The sequence below is a fragment of the Mirounga angustirostris genome, unplaced genomic scaffold, assembly GCF_029215605.1.
Source record: "Mirounga angustirostris isolate CCGP_5_RB_7025 unplaced genomic scaffold, mMirAng1.0.hap1 SCAF_4, whole genome shotgun sequence".
Taxonomy (NCBI): domain Eukaryota; kingdom Metazoa; phylum Chordata; class Mammalia; order Carnivora; family Phocidae; genus Mirounga; species Mirounga angustirostris.
This window is the reverse complement of record NW_026991712.1, coordinates 58,901,948-58,929,529: the sequence shown is the minus strand read 5'-3', so window position 1 is coordinate 58,929,529 and position 27,582 is coordinate 58,901,948. Positions and strand designations below refer to the sequence as shown.

At 36.8% G+C, this 27,582-nt stretch overlaps 1 protein-coding gene across 3 annotated transcripts in view; it reads right to left on the bottom strand.

Annotated features, from left to right (window-relative positions):
- Positions 1 to 27,582, bottom strand: part of STAU2 (staufen double-stranded RNA binding protein 2) — a 280,288-nt gene that overhangs the window by 187,483 nt on the left and 65,223 nt on the right. For all 3 annotated transcript variants that reach the window (XM_064588192.1, XM_064588193.1, XM_064588194.1), the window contains 3 exons: positions 6,816 to 6,975; positions 5,414 to 5,521; positions 3,149 to 3,361 (listed from right to left, as the gene is read on the bottom strand). In XM_064588192.1, coding sequence (XP_064444262.1) covers positions 3,149 to 3,361; positions 5,414 to 5,521; positions 6,816 to 6,975 — 481 coding nt within the window. The remainder of the gene's footprint in view (positions 1 to 3,148; positions 3,362 to 5,413; positions 5,522 to 6,815; positions 6,976 to 27,582) is intronic.

Sequence of the window (27,582 nt, the reverse complement as noted above, 5' to 3'; positions counted from 1 at the left end):
TGAAAAATCAAGATATTATTTCAACCTACCCATTTATTGGCCCACCATACTTAAAAATTACCTAGATTCCAACTCATTGTATGCATGCTGCTTTCTCAAAATAACCCTACATTTCAGAAGATGTCTATAGGCTTTACTTTAACATAAGACAGACACGGTTACAAATAATTCCAAGTGTGATGTATGTGAGGAAAAATGCAAGGGGCTAACCTAATCTGGGAGTGGGGGAGAACTAAGAAGGCTTCCCTAAAGAAGTCAAGTTCAAGCTGAGATATGAATGGTGGATAGGAAGAAAGTTCTGGAATAACATGCTTATATAGTAGAAGTAGCAGCAAATAATTTTGAGAATCCAAAATGTTTATCCCCACTCTGGGGAATAACATTTAAACAATAATCTTGCTTTTAATGGCTAAAGTTAAAAGCAACAAGGTTATGTTTATATCCTACCATAAAAATGTATAGATCTTTTCTAGCCTAATGGCTCATTATTTGTAACTTACTAAGATTCGATTTAGTTTAATAAATTAGATGGAAATTACTGTGACCAGTTTTGTGCTGCCACTCTGATGCAGAGCACTGTTCTTCCATCATGGAAAAGCTATAGATTTTATATATAAAAATATTTAAGAAAAACAAAAAAAACAAAACAGACTCACTAATACAGAGTACAAACTGGTGTTTGGCAAAGGGGAGGGGGATGGGTGAAATAGGTGAATGGGATTAAGAGCTAAAAACTTCCAGTTACAAAATAAGTAAGTTAAAGGAATGAAAAGTATAGCATAGAAAATACAGTCAATAGTTCTGTAATAACGAACAGTGACAGATGGTGACTACGTACTCAGTAATGTGTAGAACTGCTGACTCAGTACATTGTACAACTGACACGAATATTTCATTGTATTTCTACTATACCTCAATAATAAAACATTCTTAAAACAATACTTAAGAAAACAGACCATGGATATACTCACATACATGTAAGATGTGAACAGACAGAGTTAGATACAAAATAACAATAGTTAATCTTTACTGAGCACTTACAATTTGTATTGTTGATATTTAATAATAATTACTAACACATTCTGTGTATATTTCAGTTAACACATAACAATCCCTATGAAGCAAGTTCAATTATTATTCCTACTTTCATATGCAAAGAAATAAAAGATCAGAAAAGTTAGGTAACTTGCTCAGGTCACAGGGGGTTCAGACTCAAAACTGAATCCAAACGTTATGTTCGTAAAGCCATATTCTACTCCCTAACCATGTGGTTAGAGCATATGAATGAAAGCCAGCCCTCAGAATCAACAGGACTCATGATAAGTGGATCTATTTGGCATTTATTTTTAGTATATCCTTATATACAATATAGAATGCTATTTCAGGGAACTCATAACCTACACGTTCTCAGTGAGATAATGATAGTATTCATTAAGAACACATGTATAGGGTGTCTGGGTGGCTCAGTCAGTTAAGCTTCTGCCTTCAGCTCAGGTCATGATCCCAGTGTCCTGGGATCGAGCCACGCATCACATTGGGCTATCACATTGGGCTCCTCGCTCAGTCGGGAGCCTGCTTCTCCCTCTCCCTCTGCCTCTGCCTCTGCCTGCCACTCCCCCTGCTTGTGCTCTCTCTCTCTCTCTCTCTGTCAAATAAATAAATAAAATCTTTATAAAAAAAAATAAGAACACGTGTTTATATAGTTATTTATGTAAATATGTATACATGTATTTTTAAATAAAACAAAGGTGCAAAAGGCAGAAAATCTATAAAAATACTGTAGTTTGACCATTGTATTATCTAAACAAAAGAGGTTCATCAGAGATAAAACGTACAGTTGACCCCTGAACAACGCTGCAGGGAGGGGGAGGGGGGAGTACCAATACCCCACTCAGTCAAAAATCCATGTATAACTTCTTTTTGTTTTTTTTGTTTTGATTCCCCCAAAACTTAACCACCAATAGCCTATGGTTGATCAGAAGCCTTACCAATAACCTAAAACAGTGAATTAACACATATTCTGTATGTTGTATGTATTATGTACTATATTCTTAAACTAAAGTAGAAGAAAAATGTTACTAAGAAAATCACAAGAAAAAAAGAAAATCATAAGAAAAAGAAAATACATTTACCATATTGTATTTACAGAAAAAATCTGCATATAAATGGACTCATGCAGTTTAAACCCATGCTGTTCAAGGGTTAACCGAGCTTCAGTTCTGTAATCCTTGATTTGTAGAGCAGAACCAGAAGTCTGCTAAGAGACACTGACTTGGCAACTGACATGCTGGCAACTGAAGGCTTTCTCTGTTAGCGAAACTCTAGCTCATGCAAGTCATACATACTGAGCACTCACAGGCAGTGTCATGTACGCAGGGCTGAATCATCTCACCCATTTTTTGGTTGTTGTTGTTGTTAGTGTAAACAAAAAAAAATCTGCTCTACTGAAAGAAAGAGTTACAAAATCTTGAAAAAGTGTGTGCTCTGTTTTCTTCTTTGGCAAGCTATACATGCCTGAAAGAACAGAAACAAAATACTACCACTTACCTCATGGGGCTGCTATGAGGATTAAATGTGATAAAGCACATGAAGTGCTGGGACACACAGTGCTTTCTATGTATGAGCCGCTGCTATCACCCACACTGGTATCAGTCATATGAGTATTACTCTGCAACCTACCACCATTTCATGATATCCCAAGAAGGTACTCTATCGCAGCCTAGTGTGCAGAAAGACCACGGCACTGGACATCAGAGTAGTTCAAGGTGCTCCACAGCCCAGGTGAATAAAAGCGAGCAAATTCTTTGAACACGTTTCATAAAACCTTACTTGTAAGAAGAGGTGACATCATCTACCTTACACAGTCCTGATGAGAATGACACTAAAGGGGATCATGAATGAGAAAGTATCTTTTAAACCACAGAAAACTATAAATATGGAAGGTATGATTATCTGATGAACAAATGCAGGTGTCCAGTGTCTAAAAGCAAAACAGAACTGTTACTAACTTACAGTCCAGGGCCAACCGTGATTCTGGGGCGACATGTAACGCATAGGGGTAGGTGCCTGCCCCATGGAAAAACTTTTACCTACAGTCACTATAATTTTATAGAGCAAAACTGACCAGTGTTCACAAGCACACACTTACCTTTACTATTGTTTTAGGGCGTTTTTTAAAAAATAATTTTGGCTTTTCAACCACAGGAAGAGGCGGAAGTTTCTTAAGCTCCTGTAGGACAGTGGTGGCAGCACGCTTCTTGGAGAGCTTTTTGCTATTTCCCTCTCCTTCTGCAGAGAACTCTCCCACTGACACCCGAGTAACAAAGCTTTTCATATGTGGTGGTCCACTTTCTTTAATAACCTATTAAATATAAGTAAAATATTTAACATAGGCACTTACGAAATGTTCTCATCCCATGAGTCTGTTTTAAATGTTCACGTCATAATCAAAATTGAAATTATAAAGAATTATGCCAAAATTATAGATTTATTTAATAAAGTTATATAGATATTATACAGGGACATTCATTTATGATACTTATGATGCTTAATGAACTGAAGTCAAAAGAACAAAAAACCAAATAAATACATTCAATTCATAGTCAAAATTTGTGTTTTACTAGCTTAAAATAGGCAATTCTAATTATGGTGACCCAGTTTCTTATGGAACAGAAAATTAAGAATATAAAACATACCATATTGGATTAGGTGCAGAGACCATCCATAACAATAATTTGTATATAAATGTGTACATCTCTAATTTCTTCTCTGTAATAAGTTACTGAAGTACAAGACTACTTCTTCCTGGGGTTCTCTAGCCCATAAAGCATCCTTCATGTGGAAGCCTCTCAAAAATAACTTATGGGTGAAAATAACCTATTTTTGATGGAGGCCTCAAAGGCTGTTTTATAGAAAGGAATGTTTACTTTCTGCGACATGATCTTAAATAGGTAAGTAGACATACCATAAAAAATACCTATCTTTCTAAAGTAATGGATTATGAATCTGTCAGCCATGAATGTTCCTAAACCCTGTATTAATGTGTTCTTTAAACTATGCCAGCTTTTTTAGGAAAAATGCCTTCTAAAACCCAAATGCTCACAACTTCAGTCTCCTTCAAAATTCTGACCTATAAAAGATACTCTATTTAGTTAAATGGTTTACCGTTAACTTTATATTAAAATTCTGTCTCCTAATATTAGATACCAATTAGGAAAAGAAAAGGAAAACAACAAAGTATCTCAATAATTCAACATTATTGGGGATAAGAAACGTATGATGAGCATACTTTCCATGTAATTTAAGTTTACTAATTGAAACACCAGAACTGTTTAACTACTTTGATGGATATCCTCTTCAATTAAAAAGAAGAAGTATGTACTTAACTGACTTAACAGAGAATACTAAATATCTGACCTTTTATTGCTCACATTAGATCATCATTATGAAAACCAAATATTCTATACTATAATATATTGATGCTTCCAAGGACTTCTAAGACTTATAAAATTGTTCCTATTCATTGTAGCCTTTAAAAGGCCCATGTTCCAATATTTTTTTTAGTATATGCAATTACTTGAGATAGCTTTTCTGTATTTCCCCTATCATTTCTTGCTGGGACCATCAGGCCCTCAAGTACTTTGCATCCCTGCCTTCCTCATTTTGCTGCTTTTAATCTGCCATAGGGTGAAAGATCAGATAACCCAACTGAGAATTGTGTCTAAGGAGATACGTCCTTGGTTGAGGTTGGTTGATCTTGCCAGTAAATAAAATGTGGGAGCTTTCTAGTTGGTGAACATCCATAGTTTGAAGGATACTCCATAACTGTGTCAGCTTATTTCCTGGGTTTTGCCTATTTTCTAGATATCTGAGTTACAAAATTAGTGACCTCTTAATGAAGGAGGTATTATAATAATTTAAAATTTTTCCCTTTTAAATTTCACATTTTATAAACATTTTGTGACATGTTTATCTGGTTGTAGAGAGCTGCTTAATTACTTCTTAGTGATTTATTAGTAAAAGTTAAATTTAAACCTATTTTGATTCCACAAATTTAGAAGAATTTAGTAGTAATATATACATGTCACTTTTAACTTGAATACTTTGAATTTAATCCCATTAAAAACACCAAACCTTACTACAAATTATCTTATACTCACAAAACGTTATGATCAAAATGAAAACATCATATATACGAATTATTTAATACAGAAAAGCCGAAGAAACCAGCAGAAATCCGTGACACTGCAGTAAGTTCTATTCCCAGGGCCTGTATGAGTTCATGATGGAGAACCTGAGCATAAGGAAGCACGTTAACTCTTCCAGGATACTAGTACACTGGTTCATTAGTTTGTTTATTTTAAATAGTGAGGAGCAGGGGGAGAGAAAGGGAAGATCACTACTGAGCACATACCTCAAAACTGACAGGCATATTTCGCTTCAGAGCAATTTCAAACACTAAGCTGATCTCAGATTTATTCGCATCCTTGTCATCATCCATTTCTTTTCCTGATTCGCCGTTCTAAATCACAAAAAACAGGATGACGATGAGTCTTCACTTTGTAACAAACTGTATATATATTCTACAATCAAGAGGGCCTATTTAAAATACTGTAAGAAACAAGAAACCAGAGACTGTATCTTGTGGATTCCTATATAACCACAGGAGTTGTGGGCTTTGCTGCGAGGCATTTTGTGATTTAATTTGTAGGGTGTTTTTTTTTTGCTCAAAGTGGAAGAATAAATGCTGAGTGTGGAAATCTTTTAGTCAACCATATACTAATTTGAGTTTATTCTATGTCCCCAGACTCAATTCTCTTTAGAGATGTCTATCCCCCACCTATCCACACACACACACACACACACACACACACACACACCCCTTTCCCTGATATTCTAATATGCTGTTTAATCTTCTGTAAAGACTAAACTATAGAAAGCTTATAAGATGCAAGTCAGGGTTCTGGAGCTATATCTCTGGCTTTGGCACCAATTTAGTTATTCACTTCTTTAACACATACTTCTGAAGAGATTCATATATGTTGAACACAGGGTATTAGAGATAAAAAGATCAAGAGACAGTATTCCTACTGCCAAGAAACTTATGACTTAGTGTGAAAACAGATAAGCAAACAGGTAAGAATCATAATGAAAGTGTACAAGGAGAAAAATACCTAAGTCAGCCATTAACTAAGATGAATCTCAGACGGGGAGGACAAGAGGTTTGAGAGCACGGGAAATGTAGGAGTTGGACAGAACAGTTTGCAGTAACTAAGTGGAGAACTCAATAAGGAGGTGACTTATAAGACATGTCAGCCAGAGATACTATTTTGAAATCAACAGAGAAGGCAGCCGAAGCCATGGGAAATGGGTGCAATTACTCAAGATCAGCCGATATCCTGGTCTATAAAATAAAGTAGGACTGAAAAAAGTCCACGAAAATCTCTTCCACTTTCAATTCCTTGATTCTAAACGAACACAATGTAATCTCTGTTCAATAAACACAGCATTAAATGAAAGGTAAATGAATGCTATTTCTCATCCTTGCTCACATCCTCAAGTCCTGTGCTGCCTGAGAAGAAAACTCCATAGGTGAACCAAAGTCCTCAAAGGTAAGGTCGTCCTAGCAGGAACACATGAGTCTAGTACAGTAGACAGGTGATCTGAGAAGCAAATCATAGCAGGTCACCACTCTAATATTCTTTCCTATCAGAAGAGATTATCTCTTTTATTTATAGAAATGCATTTATTTGTCTTGTCAATAATCTCACTGGGGAACTATAAGGAAGAGACTGTCACAGGTAGCAGTAACATACCTGAGGTGATTTTTCTGGAATAGGTTCATTCTGCAGTGCTTGAAGGGCTTTCATTGCAGCATTGTGTCTAGCAGCTTGTCGAGTCTTTCCTTCCCCAAAAAATTCATTATTTCCTACAGTCAGCTGAACATAAAAGATCTTGGGCATTGGGCAATGATACCTAAAATAAAAAAATAAAAAATATTAATGGTAGTCCAATACAACCATTCTGTAATCATGAGTAACATTTGTTTTCTTGAAAATGATAGTAACTATATAATGTACTATACTCTCTTATTCACCCCAATCAAGTATTAACCTCACGAATGTATTTATAAACAATAAAATATGAGTCAATATAGCTACAAATCTATTTCTCCATGAAAAGCATATTATAGAAAACATGACCCCAATCAAGTATTAACTTCACGAATGTATTTATAAACAATAAAATATGAGTCAATACAACTATAGATCTATTTCTCCATGAAAAGCATATTATAGAAAAAATATTAAAATATAATATGGTAAAAATTATTCAATTATATCACGGAAAACTTTTAGTAAGAAGTTTTCAGTCAGATTTTGACAGATGTGAGCCAAATGGTCTGGTGCTGAAGGGAGCCACAACAGATGCAGGAGACAGGCAAGCCCATTTAGGGGACAGCATGCAGAGGACGGTGACTTCAGCAGAAGACAGTTATGCTAGACATGGGGGAGGCAGAGAGATGGAGCTACTACTCCATTCCAAAGGAATAAGTACTTTGCCAAGTAATAAGATCAGACTGAACATAAGAAAGAATGGGGAGGTAAGCCAATTCTTGAGCAGATAAGCAATATTATAATAAAATATACTTAAAGAGAAAATTTTTAGCAGGTTTGTGTTTAACTACTGAAGCAAGGAGTCACAATTAGGAAATAGTGATGCAAATATGAGGGGATATCAGGGTTGAATGAAGAACAAACTAGAAGAAATGAAGAAGAAATAATTAAGAGGATATGCAATGAAATTGATTAATTCAACAATTATTTATGGAGGATATTCTTTATGAAGAGGGAATATGACAATGAACAAAAACACATTGTACTGGGCAAGACAGATAATAAATAAGGTAATATGCAGAACATCTAGTATGTTAGAGATCTAAGTTAAAGAGAAAAAGGAAAGGTCAGACATGTCAGGGAGGTGGGTTTTAGACAGGGTGACCAGGGAGGGTCTCACTGAAAAGATGACAATTGTGTAAAGACCTAAAATAAGTGAGGGAGAAAGCCACCCGGATATCTGGAACAGCGCACTTGAGGCAGAGAAAAATAGCAAGTGCAAAGGCCCTGGGGCAGCAGTGTGCCAAGCATGTTCAAGTGATTCAGAAGATGCCTATCTGGCTATAGTGGAGGGATACGAAAAGAAAAGTTAAGAAATGAAAAGAAGTAGCCAGATTCCATAGGGCCTTACCTAGAAATTACTGTAAGGATTTGACTTTTATCCTTAGTGAAATGGCCAGCCACTAGAAGGTTTGGAAGAGAGCGACATATCTGACTTGCATTTTGGAAGATCACCTGACTATTATGTTGAGAACAGACTGTAGACAAATGATAATGGAAGCAAGGAGATCTATCAAGAGACTACTACAAAAATACAGGAGAAAAGCAACAGGGGCCTGAACTAAGGTGGCAGCAATGCAAGTAATGAGAAGCAGCTGGATTCTGAATGAATTTCAAAAGTAGAGCTGATAGGGGGTGTCTGGGTGGCTCAGTCAATTGAGCATCCGACTCTTCATTTCAACTCAGGTCATGATCTCAGGGTCATGGGATTGAGCCCTGCGCTGGGCTCTGTGCTCAGCAGGGAGTCTGAGATTCTCTCACTCCCTCTCCCTCTGCCCCTGCCTGCCCTGGTGCACATGCACTCTCTCTCTCAATAAATAAAATCTTTAAACAAACAAACAAAAAAATACTAATAATAAGTAGAGCTGATAGGGTTTACCCAAGGATTAGTTATGGAACATGAAAGAGGAGTCAAGGATGATTCCAAGGTTTCTGAGCTGAACAAGTGGACGACAGAGTACCCATACAGTGAATTGGTGAAGACTGCATGCAGAAGGATTTATTTGTTGGGCATGCGTATCAGCAGCTCTCGTTTGGAAATGTTAAATTATTCAGCCTGTTTAGACATCCAAGTGGAGATGTCAAGTGAATAGTCAGATTTCTGAGTCTGGACTCCAGGAAAGAGGTCCAAAGTAAATATAAAATTTGGGAATCATATATATATATATATAGTATATATACCATATATATATATATAGTATATATACCATATATATATATATAGTATATATACCATATATAAATACCATATATATATATATGGTATTTAAAGCCGCAAGACAGGGGTGCTTGGGTGGCTCAGTAGGTTAAGCGTCTGCCTTTGGCTCAGGTCATGATCCCAGGGTCCCAAGATCAAGTCCCACATCAGGCCCCTTGCAGTGGGGAGTCTGCTTCTCCCTGTGCACCGCCTCCCCATGCTTGTTCTTGCTCTCTCTCTCTCAAAAATAAATGAAATCTTTAAAGCCTCAAGACAGTGCGAACTCTGTGGGAAGGAGTAACAGGAGAAAAACCAGGCAAGCACAGTGTCCTTCCTGAAAGCCAAATGGGGAAAAAAATCTATCTTGGAGGAGAGAGGGGTCAACTATGTCAAATTATACTCACAAGTCAAGGAAAATGATGACCGAGAACTAAGACCACTGAATTGGGCAATTTAACAAAACTGAAAAGGAATGATTTTGATGCAATGGTGGATATACAATGTAATGCCAAAAATTAAGTTAAAATAACGCCAGTGCTGAAAACTGTCTGTTCCAAGCAAAGAGAAGTCCAATTGAAGTCCTACTGAGTTCTGGATCATTACTGAACAGCCCAAGAGCAGTGTTCCATATTCCCTGAGATAAACTGGACAGAGCCCATTGTGTAAGAATTCACCAGGCAGATGGGAGTAATCAGGGAAGGTTTACAGAAGGTAAAGGACTAGAAAGGTACACCAGCACTGAAGATACAGATTTGGGAGGCAGTAATTGAAACCATGTGAGTGGATAAGCACCTGGAAAGGGTAAGTGTAAAGGAACCAAAAAAGAGCCTAAGGCTGGGATCTGATTGAGGCCCATGATCAAAAGGCAGGGGAAATAATAGACAGCAGTGAAGGAGATGAAAGAGGGTCAGAGTTAGAAAAGAGATTACCGCACAATGTCAGGGAAATCAACAGTGTCAAACATCGAGGAGAAATCCAGAGTATGAAAAAAAAGAAACAGTCGCTGTTTTAAATTCTTAGAGTCAATTTTCTTGGCCCACAGTTTTCTATTACTTTAAGATAAAGCATTTTAAGCAATTTTAAGCAATATGTGTTTTTATTATGTCATAGGTTCTCATTTTTAATTGGCAAATATAAAAAAGTTAAAGGAAGAAAAAACCACTTATGGTAAAAGACTTTTAATATGCAAAGACTAAAAAGCATTAAAAACCACAATCTGTTTTGCTCTTTGATTACAATAAGTAGTACACTGAGGTGCACAATTTCCTACTGCACTCCTGAAGTGCACTTTCCTATTATTTTAGATCCCCCTTTAATGCAGATATCCTAACAGACTAATACATTAAATGCAGGTTATCTTCATATTGTATACCACAAAATTCAGTATTCCACCTACACAGAACTCTGTGCATATTTTTAACTCGTTCCACTATAAAACTTTAAAACAGACAACCTGAAATCAGAAATTTACTCCTGTACTAAGATCTTATATGGCAAGCTTTCACCATAGAGCAAATGTTTACAATTAATTATACACTTCTGAAAACAGAGGTCCACAACTGGAATGCTAACAGACCTTTAACTACAGGAGAGGGAGTGGGCGCCACTGTAATCGCTAAGGCCTGCTGACAATTACAAAACTCATTTTGGTTTGCCACAGAGACAAACAAAATTTCTGTTCATTATGACTTTACTGGAATATGATGTCATAACACATAACCATACTGAAACAATCTGATTTTCTGACCAAAATATTAATTACACACTAAAGAGCCCTTGGGGCCTCTTCCTTTTTGGCCATCAAACACGGCTCTATATATGTATATGTGGATACATATGTATATGTGCATTATACTGTACAACTATCAGAGGAAAAATTAGGTTTGTTGTCTTTTAAAAGAAAAAGTAAACTATTCTAGCACTAACAACAGGAAATACCAAGACCAAATGCCTGACTTGTTTCGATCTCATTTCATTCCATCCTCTAACTTAACAATGGTTCTTAATATTCTACCCCATGTGGTTTGATCACCTTATAGATCATATCCCCTCATATCATCACAACAATTAAGATTAGCCAGAGTACCCTCAATAATGGCACCCAGACTCAATTATAGGAGAGGTGATGCAGAAAGTCTCTTTGTATGTTAGGTCCTGGTCTCTAAATATTTGTTTCCTTTGCTAAAGAAACACTCAAAGTTTATTAACTTTGAAGGTTGATGTGTTCTAAAGAGAAGTTCTTTTCTGTAATTTATTTCAAACATTAAGCTCATTTTTTTTTAAAGATTTTATTTATTTATTCATGAGAGACAGAGAGAAACAGAGGGAGAAGCAGGACCCCAAGGAGCGGGAAGCCCGATGCGGGACTCGATCCCAGGACCCTGGGATCATGACCTGAGCCGAAGGCAGACGCATTAAGCTCATTTTTGGTAAAGTACTTTTTTTTTTATGTTATGTTCATCACCATACATTACATCATTAGTTTTTGATGTAGTGTTCCATGATTCACTGTTTGCGTGTAACACCCAGTGCTCCACACAGTACGTGCCCTCTTTAATACCCATCACTGGGCTAACCCATCCTCCCACCCCCCTCCCCTCTAGAACCCTCAGTTTGTTTCTCAGAGTCCACAGTCTGATTTACTGTCCCCCTCTGATTTACCCCCCTTCATTCTTCCCCTCCTGCTATCTTCTTCTGCTGCTGCTTCTTTTTTTTAACATATATTATTTGTTTTAGAGGTTCAGGTCTGTGATTCAACAGTCTTACACAATTCACAGCGCTCACCAGAGCACATACCCTCCCCAATGTCTATCACCCAGCCACCCCATCCCTCCCACCCCCCACCACTCCAGCAACCCTCAGTTTGTTTCCTGAGATTAGGAAAAAGTACTTTTAACAAGTGATATATATATTTCTAAAAATTAGCCGATATTGACCTAATCTTACATTGCTATTCTTGAATGATTTTTCTCAATGAGAATTTTGTGGTCAATGTTTACATTCCCATAGTGATTACTGTTAAAAGATGGGCCATGAAAACTAATCCATCCAGGCTATTAAAGTTTCGGGTTCAAGGGCTTCTACCCACAGCCTCCAAAATGTATTTTGCGAAGTGCGATCCCATCATCAGAATTATCCTCAGTGCTTGTTAAAAATGTACATTCCTGTGCTCCACCCCTGATCTGTTGAATCAGGCTCTGGGGACAGAACAAGAACCTTCACTCTAATAAGATTCCCTGGGAGTCTTTCATACTAAAAGTCTGAGAACCACTGCTCCGTGGTATCACTATAGCCCACAATACAGCTTATGTGATTTGAGATGACTTCAAGCTCCACGCAAGCAAGGGACCACATACATTCCTAGAGCACCATGGTTAGGTTTCCTAGCTCTCTCTCATTTAACCTCACAGTAGCCAGGAGAGACAGATGTCCCCATGGTCACCGTGAGAGGTAACAAATGTCCCCAACATAATGGTGAGGAGTCAAACTGAAGTCTATCTAACTTCAGAGTTCAGGAAGCTCTTAAGTCGTTTCCTTTATCCTCTTCTATTTTTGTGTTTCCATTTTTTTTTTAAAGGATTTTATTTATTCATTCGAGAGAGAGAGAATGAGACAGAGAGCATGAGAGGGAGGAAGGTCAGAGGGAGAAGCAGAATCCCCACTGAGGAGGGAGCCCGATGCGGGACTCGATCCCGGGACTCCAGGATCATGACCTGAGCCGAAGGCAGTCGCTTAACCAACTGAGCCACCCAGGCACCCCCAGTGTTTCCATTTGTTGATTAAATGGGATACGTCCCTGGTAGGCTAGAGAACATAATCCAAGAGTTCTTTCTAAACCGAAGGTCCACTGATAGACTTCAGAGGCTTTTACTTAATAGCTGCTGAAACAAAGAGAACTCTATAATGAAATCCTATGTTTTTATGGTATGTCAAGTCAAGCAGGATCAAAAAAGAGACACAAGTGAGTAACTTACCAAGGGTGAAAAGTCAGAATAATGGGCATCGTGTGTCACACTGCTAATAGTCTAAATTTTATAAAGGCTGCTTGTAAGGCCTTGTCCCCTCCCATGCCTCTTTGCCTTCTGTCCACTGGAAGTCTTACAAAGATAAACAAATAAAATTTCAAATAAAATAAAATAAAATAAAATCTTCCCTTTCTTTAGATCCCCAAAAAAGTCTTTAGATTTGGCCTATCTTCAAGACATCACAAGTCAACACAGCAAAAAAGAAAAGATGTATATTTGGTTCCTTTGAATTAACACTTGACATTCCTTATACAGTCTTGCTTTGATTTTTGAGTTAAGGGAAGATTTTACATTCTTATACAAGTATTCTTATAAGAATACACATAGTCTTACACTTCTACTTGATTGTCGGTTGTAACAAGTTTCATCTATCCTTGCCATCCACCCTAAAGTTACTTCATTAATGCCCTCTTTGTAGCCTCCTTTTGTATAAGTCTGAACAAGTAAAAGCCACGTGTCCTCCCTACCATCTGGTGACTGCCTTATTCTCTAACATCTCCACTTTCCTAAGTATCATTTTTACAAGGTGAGAAAGACATATTCCAAATAACATGAGAACTTTTAAAAACTGAAAAACAATTGCCTCATTTTATTTGATAGCATTATTCATAAATCTCAACCCAGCTTAAGCATTCATATCTCCTCTACAGGTTTATGTCCTAAAATATATGAACAAATTATCTTCTCATCTAATAAGGAGAGACTTTGGATTTCTGTGTTTATTTCTAACATTGACTGAAAACAGAAATGTCACTTAATCTTTCTATCTCCGTTTACTTATCTGTAAAATATTTGCAGAATCTATGTTTAAAGACCTCTCAAGGCCAAAACTTAGAATTCAAATGACATGTTGGTTATTTTGACTCTTTGTACACATTTTGGCACTGCTAAGCATTCTTTTTACTTGCTATAGAAAAATAATAGGTTTTATCATAAAGCTATAAAATAGTCCTTGGCACACTTTCAAGCTTGTATGTATATAAAATGTCTAGATAGGAGAGGGTTCTTTCTCTGCACATCTATAAATTTTGGAAATATATCTTTTATGGGATCTAAATGTTAAGTCTTAAGGAATTTCAAAAATTAGGACCTATTTAAAAAGATTCACAGGGCAGCTGAAAATAAGCTTTAAAGAGGGTAAGGATAGTCTATTCTATTTGTAGAATTATTATAATTGTGTTTAAAATGTCCAGGGGAAAATACAAAAAGATATGTACTAGAAACTAGGATAGGATGCTTTGAAGTGACAGAATTATAAATGATGATCTCTTCCGTAATTTCAAATTTTTAAAAATAATGGTTGTACTGGCGTATAAAGAAAGAAAGAAAGAAAGAAAGAAAGAAAGAAAGAAAGAAACTGAAATAAGTCTAGTCCCCATCCAAATAATGGTACATCTGTGTTCCAAATGTAAATTTGATAAATTAGTAGAATGGCCTGTGGAACACAGAATATAATCCCCAAAAGTAAATAATCTGTACTATTGTCACTGACACTAGTACCACGATAAGACTATGGAGAGCACGGCATGCTATCAAAGAGCCCGTGTTTTTAAATACACAATCTCCACTCTCAATTCTATACGTCGATCCAGCATAAACCTATCCTTGCCCCTTTCCTAAATGGGTATCTAGATAAATCATCACCATCATCAACATCAGCATTACGATGATTACAACAAAAACATATAAAGCACTCACTATGTGTCAAGCACTCTTCCAAGCACTGTGCATACTAATCTCAGTCACCATAACAAGCCCAACTCCATTTTACACATAAGGAAATGAGAAAGAGGTATTTAACTTGCCCAAGGCCACCCCTCCTTGAGCTAACATTTAAACCCAAGCAGTCTCACCCCAGAGCTCATGATCTTAACCTCTACAGTATGCTGTGGATGAAGTAGATAAATGAGCACCATAAACTGCAGAAGTACTAACTATAAACTATGGAAAGGTCACGCCAGGCTTGGCATTTAAGGCAATTTAAGTCAAACTAGACGTAAGAAACCAATGGTCGCAGGCGCCTGGGTGGCTCAGTCGGTTAAGTGTCTGCCTTTGGCTCAGGTCATGATCCCGGGATCTCGGGATCGAGTCCCACATTGGGCTCCCTGCTCAGCGGGGTGTATGCTTCTCCTTCTGCTCTTCACCTCACTCGTGCTCTCTCTCTCAAATAAATAAATAAAAAATATTTTAAAAAAAATAAGAAACCAATGGTCACATTGATTACCAAAGAGAATTCTTGGGGGCACTGTAAGTCCAGGAGACCATGCTGGCTACAGTCTTACTCCTCTCTTTCATTCTTTGTCTCCTCTCTTAACCTTTCTGAAGCCCATGCCTAAATGTCGATGTTCCGTTACGGAATTGCAGACCAAAAGCACAATGACATACAACTTCACACCCAATAGGATGGCCATAGTCAGGCAGCCACTGTGGAAAACAGTCTGGCAGTTCCTTAAAACATTAAACAGAATTACCATTTGACCCAGCAGTCCCATTCCTAGATATATATATAAACCAAAGAGAAATTTTAAAAAGGCACTGAGCAGTGCCTGGGTGGCTCAGTGGGTTAAGCGTCTGACTCTTGATTTCAGCTCAGGTCATGATCTCAGGGTCCTGAGATCAGGCCCCACATCAGGCTCTACGCTGAGCATGGAGCCTGCTTGAGATTCTCTCTCTCTCCCCCCATGCGCCTCCCCTCCCTGGCTCTCTCTCTCTCAAAACAACAACAACAACAAAAACAAAACAAAACAAAAAAACCCCAACCAAAAAAAAATTTTTTTTTTAAAAGGCACTAAAATGAAAATGTGTACACAAATGTTCACAGCATTACCCATAATAGACAAAAAGTGGAAATAAACCAAAGGTCCTAAAATGGAGTACTGTGTAACCATACATAGCAATGAAGTACTGATACCTGGTACAATGTGGATGAACTTGGAAAACATTATGCTAAGTGAAAGCCAGACATAAAAGGCTACATATTGTATAATTCCATTTAGATGAAATGTCCAGAATAGGCAAATCCACAGAGACAAAAGTAGATTAGTGGTTGCCAGGGGCTGGGAAGAGAGAAAATGGAGAATAACTGTTAATGGTATGAGGTTTCTTTTAGGGGTGATGAAATGTTCTGGAATTAGATAGTGGTGATCATTGTACAACAGTATGAATGTAGTAAGTCACGGCATACAGAATTGTACACTTTAAAATAGTAAAAATGGTAAATTTTATGTTATTGTGAATTTGGCCTCAATAAAAAAAAATGCTGATCCTCCCTAGGGTTCAATCTTCTCATAGACAAAACAGTCTTCCTAGGTGATCTCACATATTCCTATTTACATTTTTGGCAAACTCCCAGAAATCAGCCTATCCAGTGGAGGCAGGGCAGGGGAAAGGGAACAAGAAGCATCCCTCCCTTTTGCACTCTTGGAAATTAATGAGCTGGTCTTCTTCTGCCCTTGTTTGAGTGCCAGGGGGTATGTGAATTAAATTAATTCAATGAATATTTATTAAGGGACTAATTCATGCCATGGACTATTTTAGTCCCTTGGGATGGTGGACTGCCCTCAGGACACAATCAATCAATGAATAAAAGAGTTTCAACTGGTAAGATGGGTTAGAAGAAAAGTAAAGCAGAGTAAGAGAACAGAGTAAGAAGAGATCCTTTAGGAAGTGATGTTTGAATAAAGAGGTGAATGGAGTGAAAATTCCAGGCACAGAGGGAAAAAAAATGTTCCAAGCATATGCGACAGCAAGTGCCAAGGCCCTGCAGAGATAGCATACAGCCATTTTTTAAAAACAGCAAGTGTTCTTGTATCTGGAAAGCAGTGAGTCAAGAGGTGAGTGTTAGGAAACTAGGTCTGAGAAGTAGCTGGGCAGCAGATCAGAATTCAATTCCATGTGTGGTTGAAGCCATGAGAGGGTTTTAATCAGGGCAGTGACACGGTCTGACATATTAAATAAGTTTCTCACTGCTGTTTGCCTAAAGAGGCAAGAAGAGAGCAGTTGGCAGGCCACCACATAGTCGAGGTAACTCATCTCTGAACACACGAGGCTGAACTGCCTAGGAGAATATGGTAGGACTGCAGAAAGCCCACTTAAGGACTACAGGCACTATTTCAAGATGGGCCCAGTCAGCACAGTTATATCTTTCTGTAGCTTCCTGGGTACAAGTGCAGAGTCAGAGGAGTTGAACTTAACCAGTTAGTTTTAACAAGCACTGTTCAAGCTGGGAGGAACTAGAGAACACAGGAATTAAGTGACAAGAGACCAGTGAGAAATGAGTGAGAAACTCCAGTGAAACGCAGCCCCTTGGACTCTGCAGTAGTAAAGGCTGCAACCACCCTGGAGGTTCTGCTCAATGTTTTCCTGAAGCACAGGTAACAGAGGATACCCGCTATTTCCTGCCGTCCCCCTAGGTGGATGGCATGTAGCAGAGCCAGCAAGACATGCCTCCCGGTGGTGGCTGACAAGCACAGCAGTTTTGAAAGTGCTTCTACTTGGTAACTGTACAGAAGGGTTCTTGGCAGGGCAACCTGGTGGGGGGGCTCTCCTTCCAGAGCGTGCTGCCACTGTATCCGTCTGGCTACCGCAGCGCACCATCTGAGATAGGTAAATAACTGGCACCACAGTCAGCGATGTGGAAGCTAACAGTAAGTTAGGAGTGACGGCACAAGAATGGGTCTGGGTTCCTCAGGGCAGCATTTCTCAAAATGCAGGTCCCCCACAAAAAGCATCAGGGTCCTGCTGGTGGGATCTGGAACACTGTTATAATCCAGACTCAAGATTGACCAGACTCTTCGGGTGGAGTACAGGAGTCTACATTCTTACCAAACAGCCTCAGTGATTTTTATGCATGCTGAAGACCCTGGGTCTTCTTCCCTTCCCTTGTTTGTGAATACGAAAGCTTTGATTCCTACATACTAATTTTGTACTCATCTCCCTTACTAACTTCTCTTGTCGCCTCCAGTAGGTTTTTAGTTGATTCTCTTGCAACTTTCCAAGTAAACAATTATATTTGTTCCAAAAAAAGGTAATATTTCATATTTCTTTCCAAACATTATTCTTTTTTTCCCCCCTCTAATTGCATTGAGCCAAACCTCTAAAAGAAAACTAAATAGCAGTTGATAATGAATGCTCCTGTCTTGTTTCTCACTTTATGGGAAACGTGGCTAGTATGTCCTCATTAAGCATAATGCTGGCTACTGGGTTGGGTTGGGATAGGAGGGGAGTATGTGTGTCAGAGAGAGAGAATGTGTGTGCATCAATAGAGTATGTTAAAGAAGTATTCAATTCATAATATATTGGGTTTTCAAAGTCAAGAATTAATTTTTAAATATCTTTTCAGCATCTGAGTAGTTAACAATTTTTACTTTTCATCTCTTAATAAGGTGTTTTTTATTAACTTATTTTCTAAAAGTGAAACAATTTCGCATTCCTGGAATAAATCCCACTTGGTTAAGCTGGTTCTTCTTTCAATGAATTGCCAAATTTTGTTTGCCAATATTCCAGTTAGATTTTTCCATTGATATTTTATAAATAATACTGATCTGAAGCTCTAGTCTTTCTTGTTTGCTTTTTTTAAACTGGCCTTGTTGGGCTAGACAGTAAGACTAGTTTTGATTGCCCAAAATAATGTGTTTCCTATTTTTCAAGGGTTCAATAAAATTTCTCTGTGATACCATCTAGGCCAAGTGCTTTTCTCCAGGGTGGTAGGGGGAGCTAATGGTAACTAGCTATATGACTACTTGTCCTTTTAGTTCTACAGCAATGGATCTTTTTTGGTAGTTTATATTTTCCTACAAAATCACCCAGTTTGCCCAGGTTCTGAAATAGTTTTCCATGAGTTGAACAAAGTAGTCCTTTATGAGAATTTTCATTTCCTGTGCGTCAGACCTCTCCCATCATCAGACTATATTTTGCATATTTGTGCTTTGCATTCACATTTGCTTACTTTGATTAGATTACATATTTAAGTATTTTATTGGTTTTTCCTAAGTACAAGATACTGGATTCTGTATATTTTTTCTATTTTTCTTCTGTTTTCTAATTAAGCTATTTCTGCATTCATTTTCCTCCTTCAGACTTATTTTGTTCCTTCTCTAACTTCTTGTGTTGGATAAATAATTAATTTTCATGGTATCTATTAATATAAATAGAGTATTACTAAATTGAATTTACCTTCTCACAGGCTTTGTTTTTATTATAATGTCTTCAAGAGAAAAATATACTATACAGTGTTTCCTAAATGTTTTTGGTAACAAAACCTCCTGATTAGTGAACGATCATGTGTATTCTATGAAACACACCTTGGGATATGCTGTTCTAGGCATCATGCCTTAGTTAAGAGTCTGTATTCTACAGGTTATTTGCTTAATCTATTAGAAGCTTTTTATCTTGAATGTAATAAAGATAACTTAGCATTTTATTTATTTTTTTAAAGATTTTATTTATTTATTTGACAGAGAGAGACACAGCGAGAGAGGGAACACAAGCAGGGGGAGTGGGAGAGGGAGAAGCAGGCTCCCCGTAGAGCAGGGAGCCCGATGCGGGACTCGATCCCAGGACCGTGGGATCATGACCTGAGCTGAAGGCAGTTGCTTAACCAACTGAGCCACCCAGGCGCCCGATAACTTAGCATTTAAAAAAAATACAATTAAAAATGTTTGTCAAGTACTTTTTATAAACTTGGAGTAAATAAGCACTAAGAGAGGGTGTGAATAGAGGAAAAGATTTTTAGATTTACAGTAAGATCAATTGGATTTAAGTTCCAACTACTAGATCTATAAGCACTTCAGGTAAGAGGACTTAGTTCTCTAAGACTCATCAGTGATACACAAGATTTTTGTCTGTATCAACTTTCTCAATCTTATTCAAGTGGCAAAATTGGAAAGAAATTACTGTATTTTTCATGAAATAGCATAATATGTGTGTGCATTTGAAGTGCACTCTACATTTCAAAACCATTAGTAAAATGTTTTAAAGAAATGTAATTTTAAGTTTTTAATATGTATTCACTAAATACATGCTAGTAGTCTAATGGCAGATTTTTAAATTTAAGAAAATTATGGGTGTGGGGTGTCAAAAGATAAAAAAATTTTTGAGAAAATTATAGAAAATATGGCTTATTTTTTCTTTAACTTGTACGAAGATTCTCATTATTCAATTCCATCAACACATCATCTTTGGTTAAGGGCTGTCTGAGAATGTTCTGTAAAAAACTGGAGAGAATCACTCAAGTCCTTTCAACAACAAAATGGTTCCTGAAATTGGTTCTAGAAAATATTTTAAATGCTCTGTTTCCTCATTAACTTAAGCTCAAAAGTATATGCCTTTGAGAAGTTTAAATTAAAAAAAAAATACATATCAGATTGTATTTTTAGAAGAAGTTTCACAGCCTTTTTGGATAAATTAATTTTGTAATGTCTATAATAAGAAATTCAATGGATGATGGTGTAGAATCTTCCAAGAGGTTTAGAAATTGTTTGCTTTGTTACAATGTCCAGCCCAGACATCTATTCCAGTGCCTTTGCTGATCAGAATTCACTATCAACTTTGGATGCTTGCCCACTTCAAATACTCCCAAAAGTAAGGAGACATTACATCAGCGGTACCACAGAAAGATTAATGTGCTTTGTTTGGAGATGTAAATGGTAATTATACTTATTGCATATTTCTAGTACTTAGCCTTTTTTTACCTGAATCTAAGTGAATTTAGTTGTACATTTGCATATAGTTTAATAATAACAATAATGTGTAGTTAACAGACATTGGAAGGAATATAAAAAACTTAACTTGGCATTTTCCCAGCTAATTGTTTTTACAGCTTGACTTCACTTATGCATTAGCTACATTCATAAAAAGGTTTACATAAAGCAAATATTTTCATACTAAATCCCATTTTCCCACTGTTGCCCAATACTAAATCTTGAGTTGGATTTCTTTAAAAAAATGCTGGCTCTGACACATCATAAAAATTATAATTAAACATCTAAACATGTATGCCAAGGAATAGATACATTTAATCAACTATTTTATAAAATACATTTTATCTTCTCACCTGCAATAAAAATTAAACAAATGGATAACTATTTGTTTCATATTCCCACAATCATTTTTTAAAAATGCAGAATTTGGGGTGACTTCCATAGAAGCTGAAAGTGGAAGTATAATTTATTAGCTGGAATTGCCACATGGAAATATGCTGTCAGCTAGATTCAAGAATACAAGTAGTATCACATTATTGATAATAATCTTTTAAGGATCTTAAAAATATCTTCTGCTCTTGGTAACACACTTTTGACATTTTATTATAATCCATACCAGATGATTCATTGGAATTATACAGATCATTTGGAGCCAATACCATCGTCTGACTCAAGACTGCTTTTCAAAGAAATGGGAAAAAGGACCTGATCAACTACCCGGATCCTTTTGCAGTATAAAAAGTAACTTTTGCTAAAACAAAAAAGTACCTGGGACTTTTAGAAAACTCTTCTACTTTTAACTATTACTTTGAGGTAATGCTAAGTAATTTATTTTTTTCTGCACAAATCCTCTGGGGAATACTACACAGATTGCAATTATCTATGCTCTCCTTTTCCTGTACTGCTCAGATAATCTAGGTATGCTTTTCATCAATAAGTTAGTGTGAATTGTGTCTTATTCCAGGATGACACTAAGCTGAAGACATCAAAACTTCTTTATTTTTGCCTCAGGCAAAATACCTGTACCTGACACAGCAACAAGTAAGACAATACTGGTAAAAATATGACAATGATATGCAGTCTGACTACCATACATGGAAATACGTTGAGTAATATTTAGTATGAAAGGCTAACAGTTCTAAACTCTGATTATGATTCCTATTAACAATATGAATAATGGATGCCTGGGTGGCTCAGTCAGTTAAGCATCCAACTCTTGATTTCGGCTCAGGTCATGATCTCAGGGTAGTTGAGATCCAGCCCTGTGCTGGGCTCTGTGCTCAGCGTAGGGTCTACTTGAGATTCTCTCTCTCCCTCTCCCTCTGCCCCTCCGCCCACTTGCAGGCATGCTCTCGCTCTCTCTCTCAAATAAATAAATAAAATCTAAAAAAAAAACCCAACAATTTGAATAAGAGAATGCATTTTAGTCATACTGCAAATTCTTTTCTGTGAGCAAAATAGTTTTTAAGGAGATTCTTAAATGAGTCTGCCATGGTATCTTAATATTCCCAAAGAGCAGATGTTTACATGAGCTAGCAAAGTATAGCAGAAAAAGCATTAACTTTGAAAACATATAATCTTGGGTTGTAGGGCCAGCTCAGTCCTTCACTGGCCATGTAAACCCGGACAAATTACACACTGTGTCAGGTCATAATAGGAAACTGTAATTGTTTGCCTTCCTTCTTCCTTGGCAACTAATCCATCATCCTTCTTAAACGTCCCCCAATGTTTCTATGATGCTTGAGCACCTCTTGTGCTTTTTGTTATTCCCTGTTAATACCCAAGGGGCTTTGCCACCAGCTCCTCAAATCTAGGGACCATGACACTAGCTCCACAGTATTATGTCTGCCTAGGGGATGACCAGGAAAGAGCTGCAGTTATGCTAGGAAATCTCTAGCCTTTCAATTCCCATGCTTGGTGGCATTCCCCATCAGTGCTCATACCACCCCAGGGAGACCACCACTTCATGCTCTCTAGGAAAACTAACATTTGGTTCATCAATCATTCAAGAAGCCAATGCACTTTAAAATATCAGGCACTGGGATGCCTGGGTGGCTCAGTCGGTTAAGCAGCTGCCTTAGGCCCAGGTCATGATCCCAGGGTCCTGGGATCGAGTCCCACATCGGGCTCCTTGCTCAGCAGGGAACCTGCTTCTCCCTCTCTCTCCCTCTGCTTGTGCTCTCTCTGTCAAATAAATAAAAATGTTTAAAAATAAATAAATAAAATAGTTTAAAATAAAATAAAATAAAATATCAGGCACTGTTCAGAAGATACATTGATAAGTTCAGGTATTACGAAAATCAGTAAAAACCAACTAAATAAACCTTCAGATGAATTTAATGCAAAAATAATGAATAATGTTAGTTTAACTATAATTTTTTAAATTCTCTTTGTCTTATGTCTTAAAAGACATTTATATACATGTTTGGGGTTATGTTCTATCTCTGAGGACTATTTTATGACCTGCCAGTCAACCACAGTGTAGGAGTCTAGTAACTCTTTTATCTTTGAAGAAGTGCATCTTGACCAGAGAATGTGAGAATGTCAACAAATAATAAGGAAATAAAGAAAGCAAGTGGGTCAAGGTTGTGTTAACTGAAGCCAAGAAAAAGCCAGGGAAATTAATGAATAATAACTTCCCAGGAAACACAAACTGAGAAGAGCAGTAGGCCATGATAAGAATAATACCTGAGATAATTATATAGTCTAAAACTGCCTAAGATTCTAAACCTGACCCAAAGGTAAAAGAGAATAGGTAAACAGTTGAAGTTACTCATTTTCATCTCAATGAGAAGAGAGATGAGAAAAAGAGAGAAAAGTTACACAAGCAAACAAGGGTGAAAAATACTTGATGATATTAGGCATGATATTAAGATTACTCTATTATATTACATTAGACTATTGAAACTCAACATACAGAACTTACTTGGATTTAAGAAAATATCAGACATAAAATAGTTTTATTTTTGTTTTAAAATGGGGTATGTAACACTACATCAAAAACTAATGATGTAATGTATGGTGATTAACATAACATAATAAAATTAAAAAAAAAAATACAATGGGGTATGTAGACAACCAGTAAGTTCAATACAGTAAAAAATCTCTTGCTGCCATTACTGATTTGGGGTAAGCCTTCCATATATTCTTAATAGGACAGGATGTCAAGCAAAATCAAAAAGTCATTCAAACCTAGTGTGTATAAGGTTCCAAAAGTATGTGAGGAAGCAACAGAGAATTCTGAAAATTTGAGACCCACATGGGAGTAAAGTAAGAATGCATCTTGAGCAAATTTTACTTATTATTCTTTTTGCTATTCTCCTGAAAAAGTCATGCACAAGAACCAAAGAAAAGGCTTGCAAATAAGACTCTACAACCTTATATGAAGAGGATGACACTTCTTTTAGACAAGGAGAAATCTGCAATGTAATCTGAGATTGTAAGACTCTGAGAATGCCAAAGCAGGACAGTGATCAAGACTGACAGGAACAGGACCATGGTAATCTCTCAGGAAGCAAAATCACCCTATACATGCATAAGAAATTTTGGTTAGAAACTGAACACTTTAGTGCTGGTGAACTTATGATGAAGTCAACTACATGAAGAGCTAAACTTATAATCTTAGTTGTCATTTGACTCTTGTTATATCAAAATGTAATTCTAATAAAATCAAAATAAGTATATTCTTTTACTTCCCAAGTTTAAGAAGGACAGGACTCCCCTGCAAATGTCTGTGAACCCTGTATTAGACCATATAATTTCTTTAATAAAGCAAATAGTTTAGAATAAATGATTGACATACTATTCTGGGAGCAGTGTTCTAGGAAGGCTATAAAGGGACTGATTTCTGCTCATACACATGGAAAAAGGGAGTCTTATTCACTATAGTCCTACTGTCTTGTAACTGGCATTGTAATTAGCACTTAAAGAGTCCAATAATGGCTATGAACTGAGGGAGTAATCATAGCTAACTTTTAACTTACTCTATACGCCAACATTGCACAGACAGCAACTCTAAGAATCCTAAGTGGTAAGTACTATTATTATTTCTATTTTATAGCTGAGGAAACTGAAGAACAGAAAGGTTAAGCAACTTGGTTCAGGTGGAACCAGGTTTCAAACAAAGGTAGACTGACTACCACTAAACTATTATTACTATAGTCCTCTCAATGTGAGAATGAATGATTAGGAGGGACAAAATTAGACCAACAAGGGCCAGGCTCTTAGCTTGTGGGAATAAAGTAAATCACCCCACCACAAGGTGAGTTCAAAATAAAAGGATGGGGGGATGGGCAAAATGGGTGGAAAAAAGAGCCAACTTTAAATTCTTTGTAACTCTGCTTCAAGTTTAGCAATGTCTGTGAAAAGATAAATCTGATGTGTAAGTCATTTTTATACAATTAAGCAAATACATAACTATTAAAGTATAAAAATCCAGGTATGTATATTACTTTTGGGATACACTGCTATAAATGTTAGCTATTTCATGTTAAAAAGTTGGGAAAATGCTTGATTCTATAAACACATAGTGTTAGTTCATAAAAAAATAAAAAGTAAAAAACAGATGCATGTGGGATCTGACTGAGGGTGCTAGGAGTGGGTGAATCTAATTATGATGGTTGCTCCAAGGACTTTTTAACATTTGGAGTGATCAATGACCTTGAGGCAGCTGCATGTTATACTGAGGACAAGTTAGATCTGTAGTTTTCACCCCTGGCTACACACTGCAATCAGCTGACTTATACAAATCAGTAAGAAAAAGACAATTAAATCAATAGAAAAATAAGTAAAGGTTATAAACTCACAACTCACAGAAAAAAAAAACTACTTTTACACATATGAGAAGATGCTCAACTTCATTCATAAAGAAATACAAATTAAAATGCCAAAAAGGTGTCATTTTTTCACCTAATTATATTGCCAAAAAAACCCCAAAAGATTTAAAATAGCTTCATCTCTAGTCTGGATTATTGTAATGACCTCCTAACGGTTCTCTTAGTCGCCAAAGTGAGCCTTTCAAAATATAAGTCAGATCATGTCTCTATTTTGCTCAAAACTCTGAAAGGCTTCTACATCTCATCCAGAGATAAAAGACGACATCCTTAAAACGGCCTAATACAGCTTTACATAGGTCTGGCTCCAAACCGTATCACTGACTTCAATCATGCCACTCAACACTTTACTTATTACTCCATTCCAAACACACTGGTCTCCTTCCTGCTTCTCAAACTCACCAGACATGTTTCCACTTACGGCCTTCACCGTGGCTGATCTCTTACTTCTCCCCCAGACATCCTCAAAGCTCACTTGCTCTCCTCCATGGTCTTTGCTCATCTACTCAGTAAGATCTCTCTACTTAAAACTGCAATCTTCATCCCTTTATTATGCTCTACTTTTCCATTTGTCCACAGCACTTCTTACTTTTGAATCTACTATAAAACATATTTGTTATATTTATTTTTTATCCTACATATCTTCCAACTAGAATGTAGGCTTCATCAAGGCAGAAATGTCTGTTTTATTTATTAACATATACAAAGTACCTATAAGAATGTCTCACACATGGCTAAAATGTATATGCGAAGATACATACCACAACATTGTTACAGAAAAGCATTTGAAACAACTGAATGTCTGTGAATACAGAATTGGTTAAATAAATTATAGAACAGCCACACAGTAGAATATTAAAACAGTTCTTAAAATAAGCAGCTGTCCTGTTTTCAGTATGGCCAAGTAATCTCTAATTGGACCAATTCTTTGTGGGAAACTATAAATTCTCAACAAAATATAAAAAAACAACAATCTGAAGGCACTGAAGAGTGAACAAAAATGGCAGATATTGGGCGGTAGTTAACATTGGAAAAAGGAACTGCACAAAATGAGTTTCTTTTTCTTTCTTTCTCTCTCTCTCTTTCTTTCTTTCTTTTTTTAACAGCTCAAAGTTGAGGGCAGGTTCCAGTCTATTCCATGTGGAGCAACTAAAATGCCAACAGAAAACAGTCTTACTAGCTTGAAGGCCCAGAGAAGGGTTCAGAGCAACCAAGATCAGTGGAAAACGAAGGGGAAAATCTTAGAAATGACAGATCTAGAGAGGAAGAGCTCCAAATTCTGTGTGGGGTAAAACTCTAACCAAATCTCTAATGCCTGAACCACACAGACTCAAAACAACACAGCTAACAGACTGAAATTTGAGCTGCTGCCCAGTGCAAACAAATATTTTGTTGGTAGGCTTCAGCCAAATTAACCACCTGCTTAAAAACTTTGCCATACTTCAGAGGGACATTATAGAATCAGTTTCTATAACATGCAATTCACAATGTCCAGAATACAACCCAAAATTACTAAACATGTGAAGAAGCAGGAAAAAAAATGATCCATTCTCATGATAAAAGACAACAGAAAACAACCCTGAGATGACCCGGATGTTAGAATCAGCATACAGTTATACAATTCTCAAAAATATAAAAGAATATATGCCTCTAATGAATAAATGTATGGGAAACCAGAGTAGAGAGCAGAAACTATAAGATAAAAAGCTAAATGGACTAATGATGTACTATATGTTGGCTAATTGAATTTAAATTAAAAAAATAAAATAAAAAGCTAACTAGAAATTCTAGAACTGAAAAATATAATATTCAAATTTTAAATTTACTAGCTACGCATAGTAACAGAATGGGGATAACAGATGAGTCAAGATTAATCAATAGAAATTATACAAACCAAAGAACAGAGAGAGGAAAAGGTTGAAAAAAATGAAC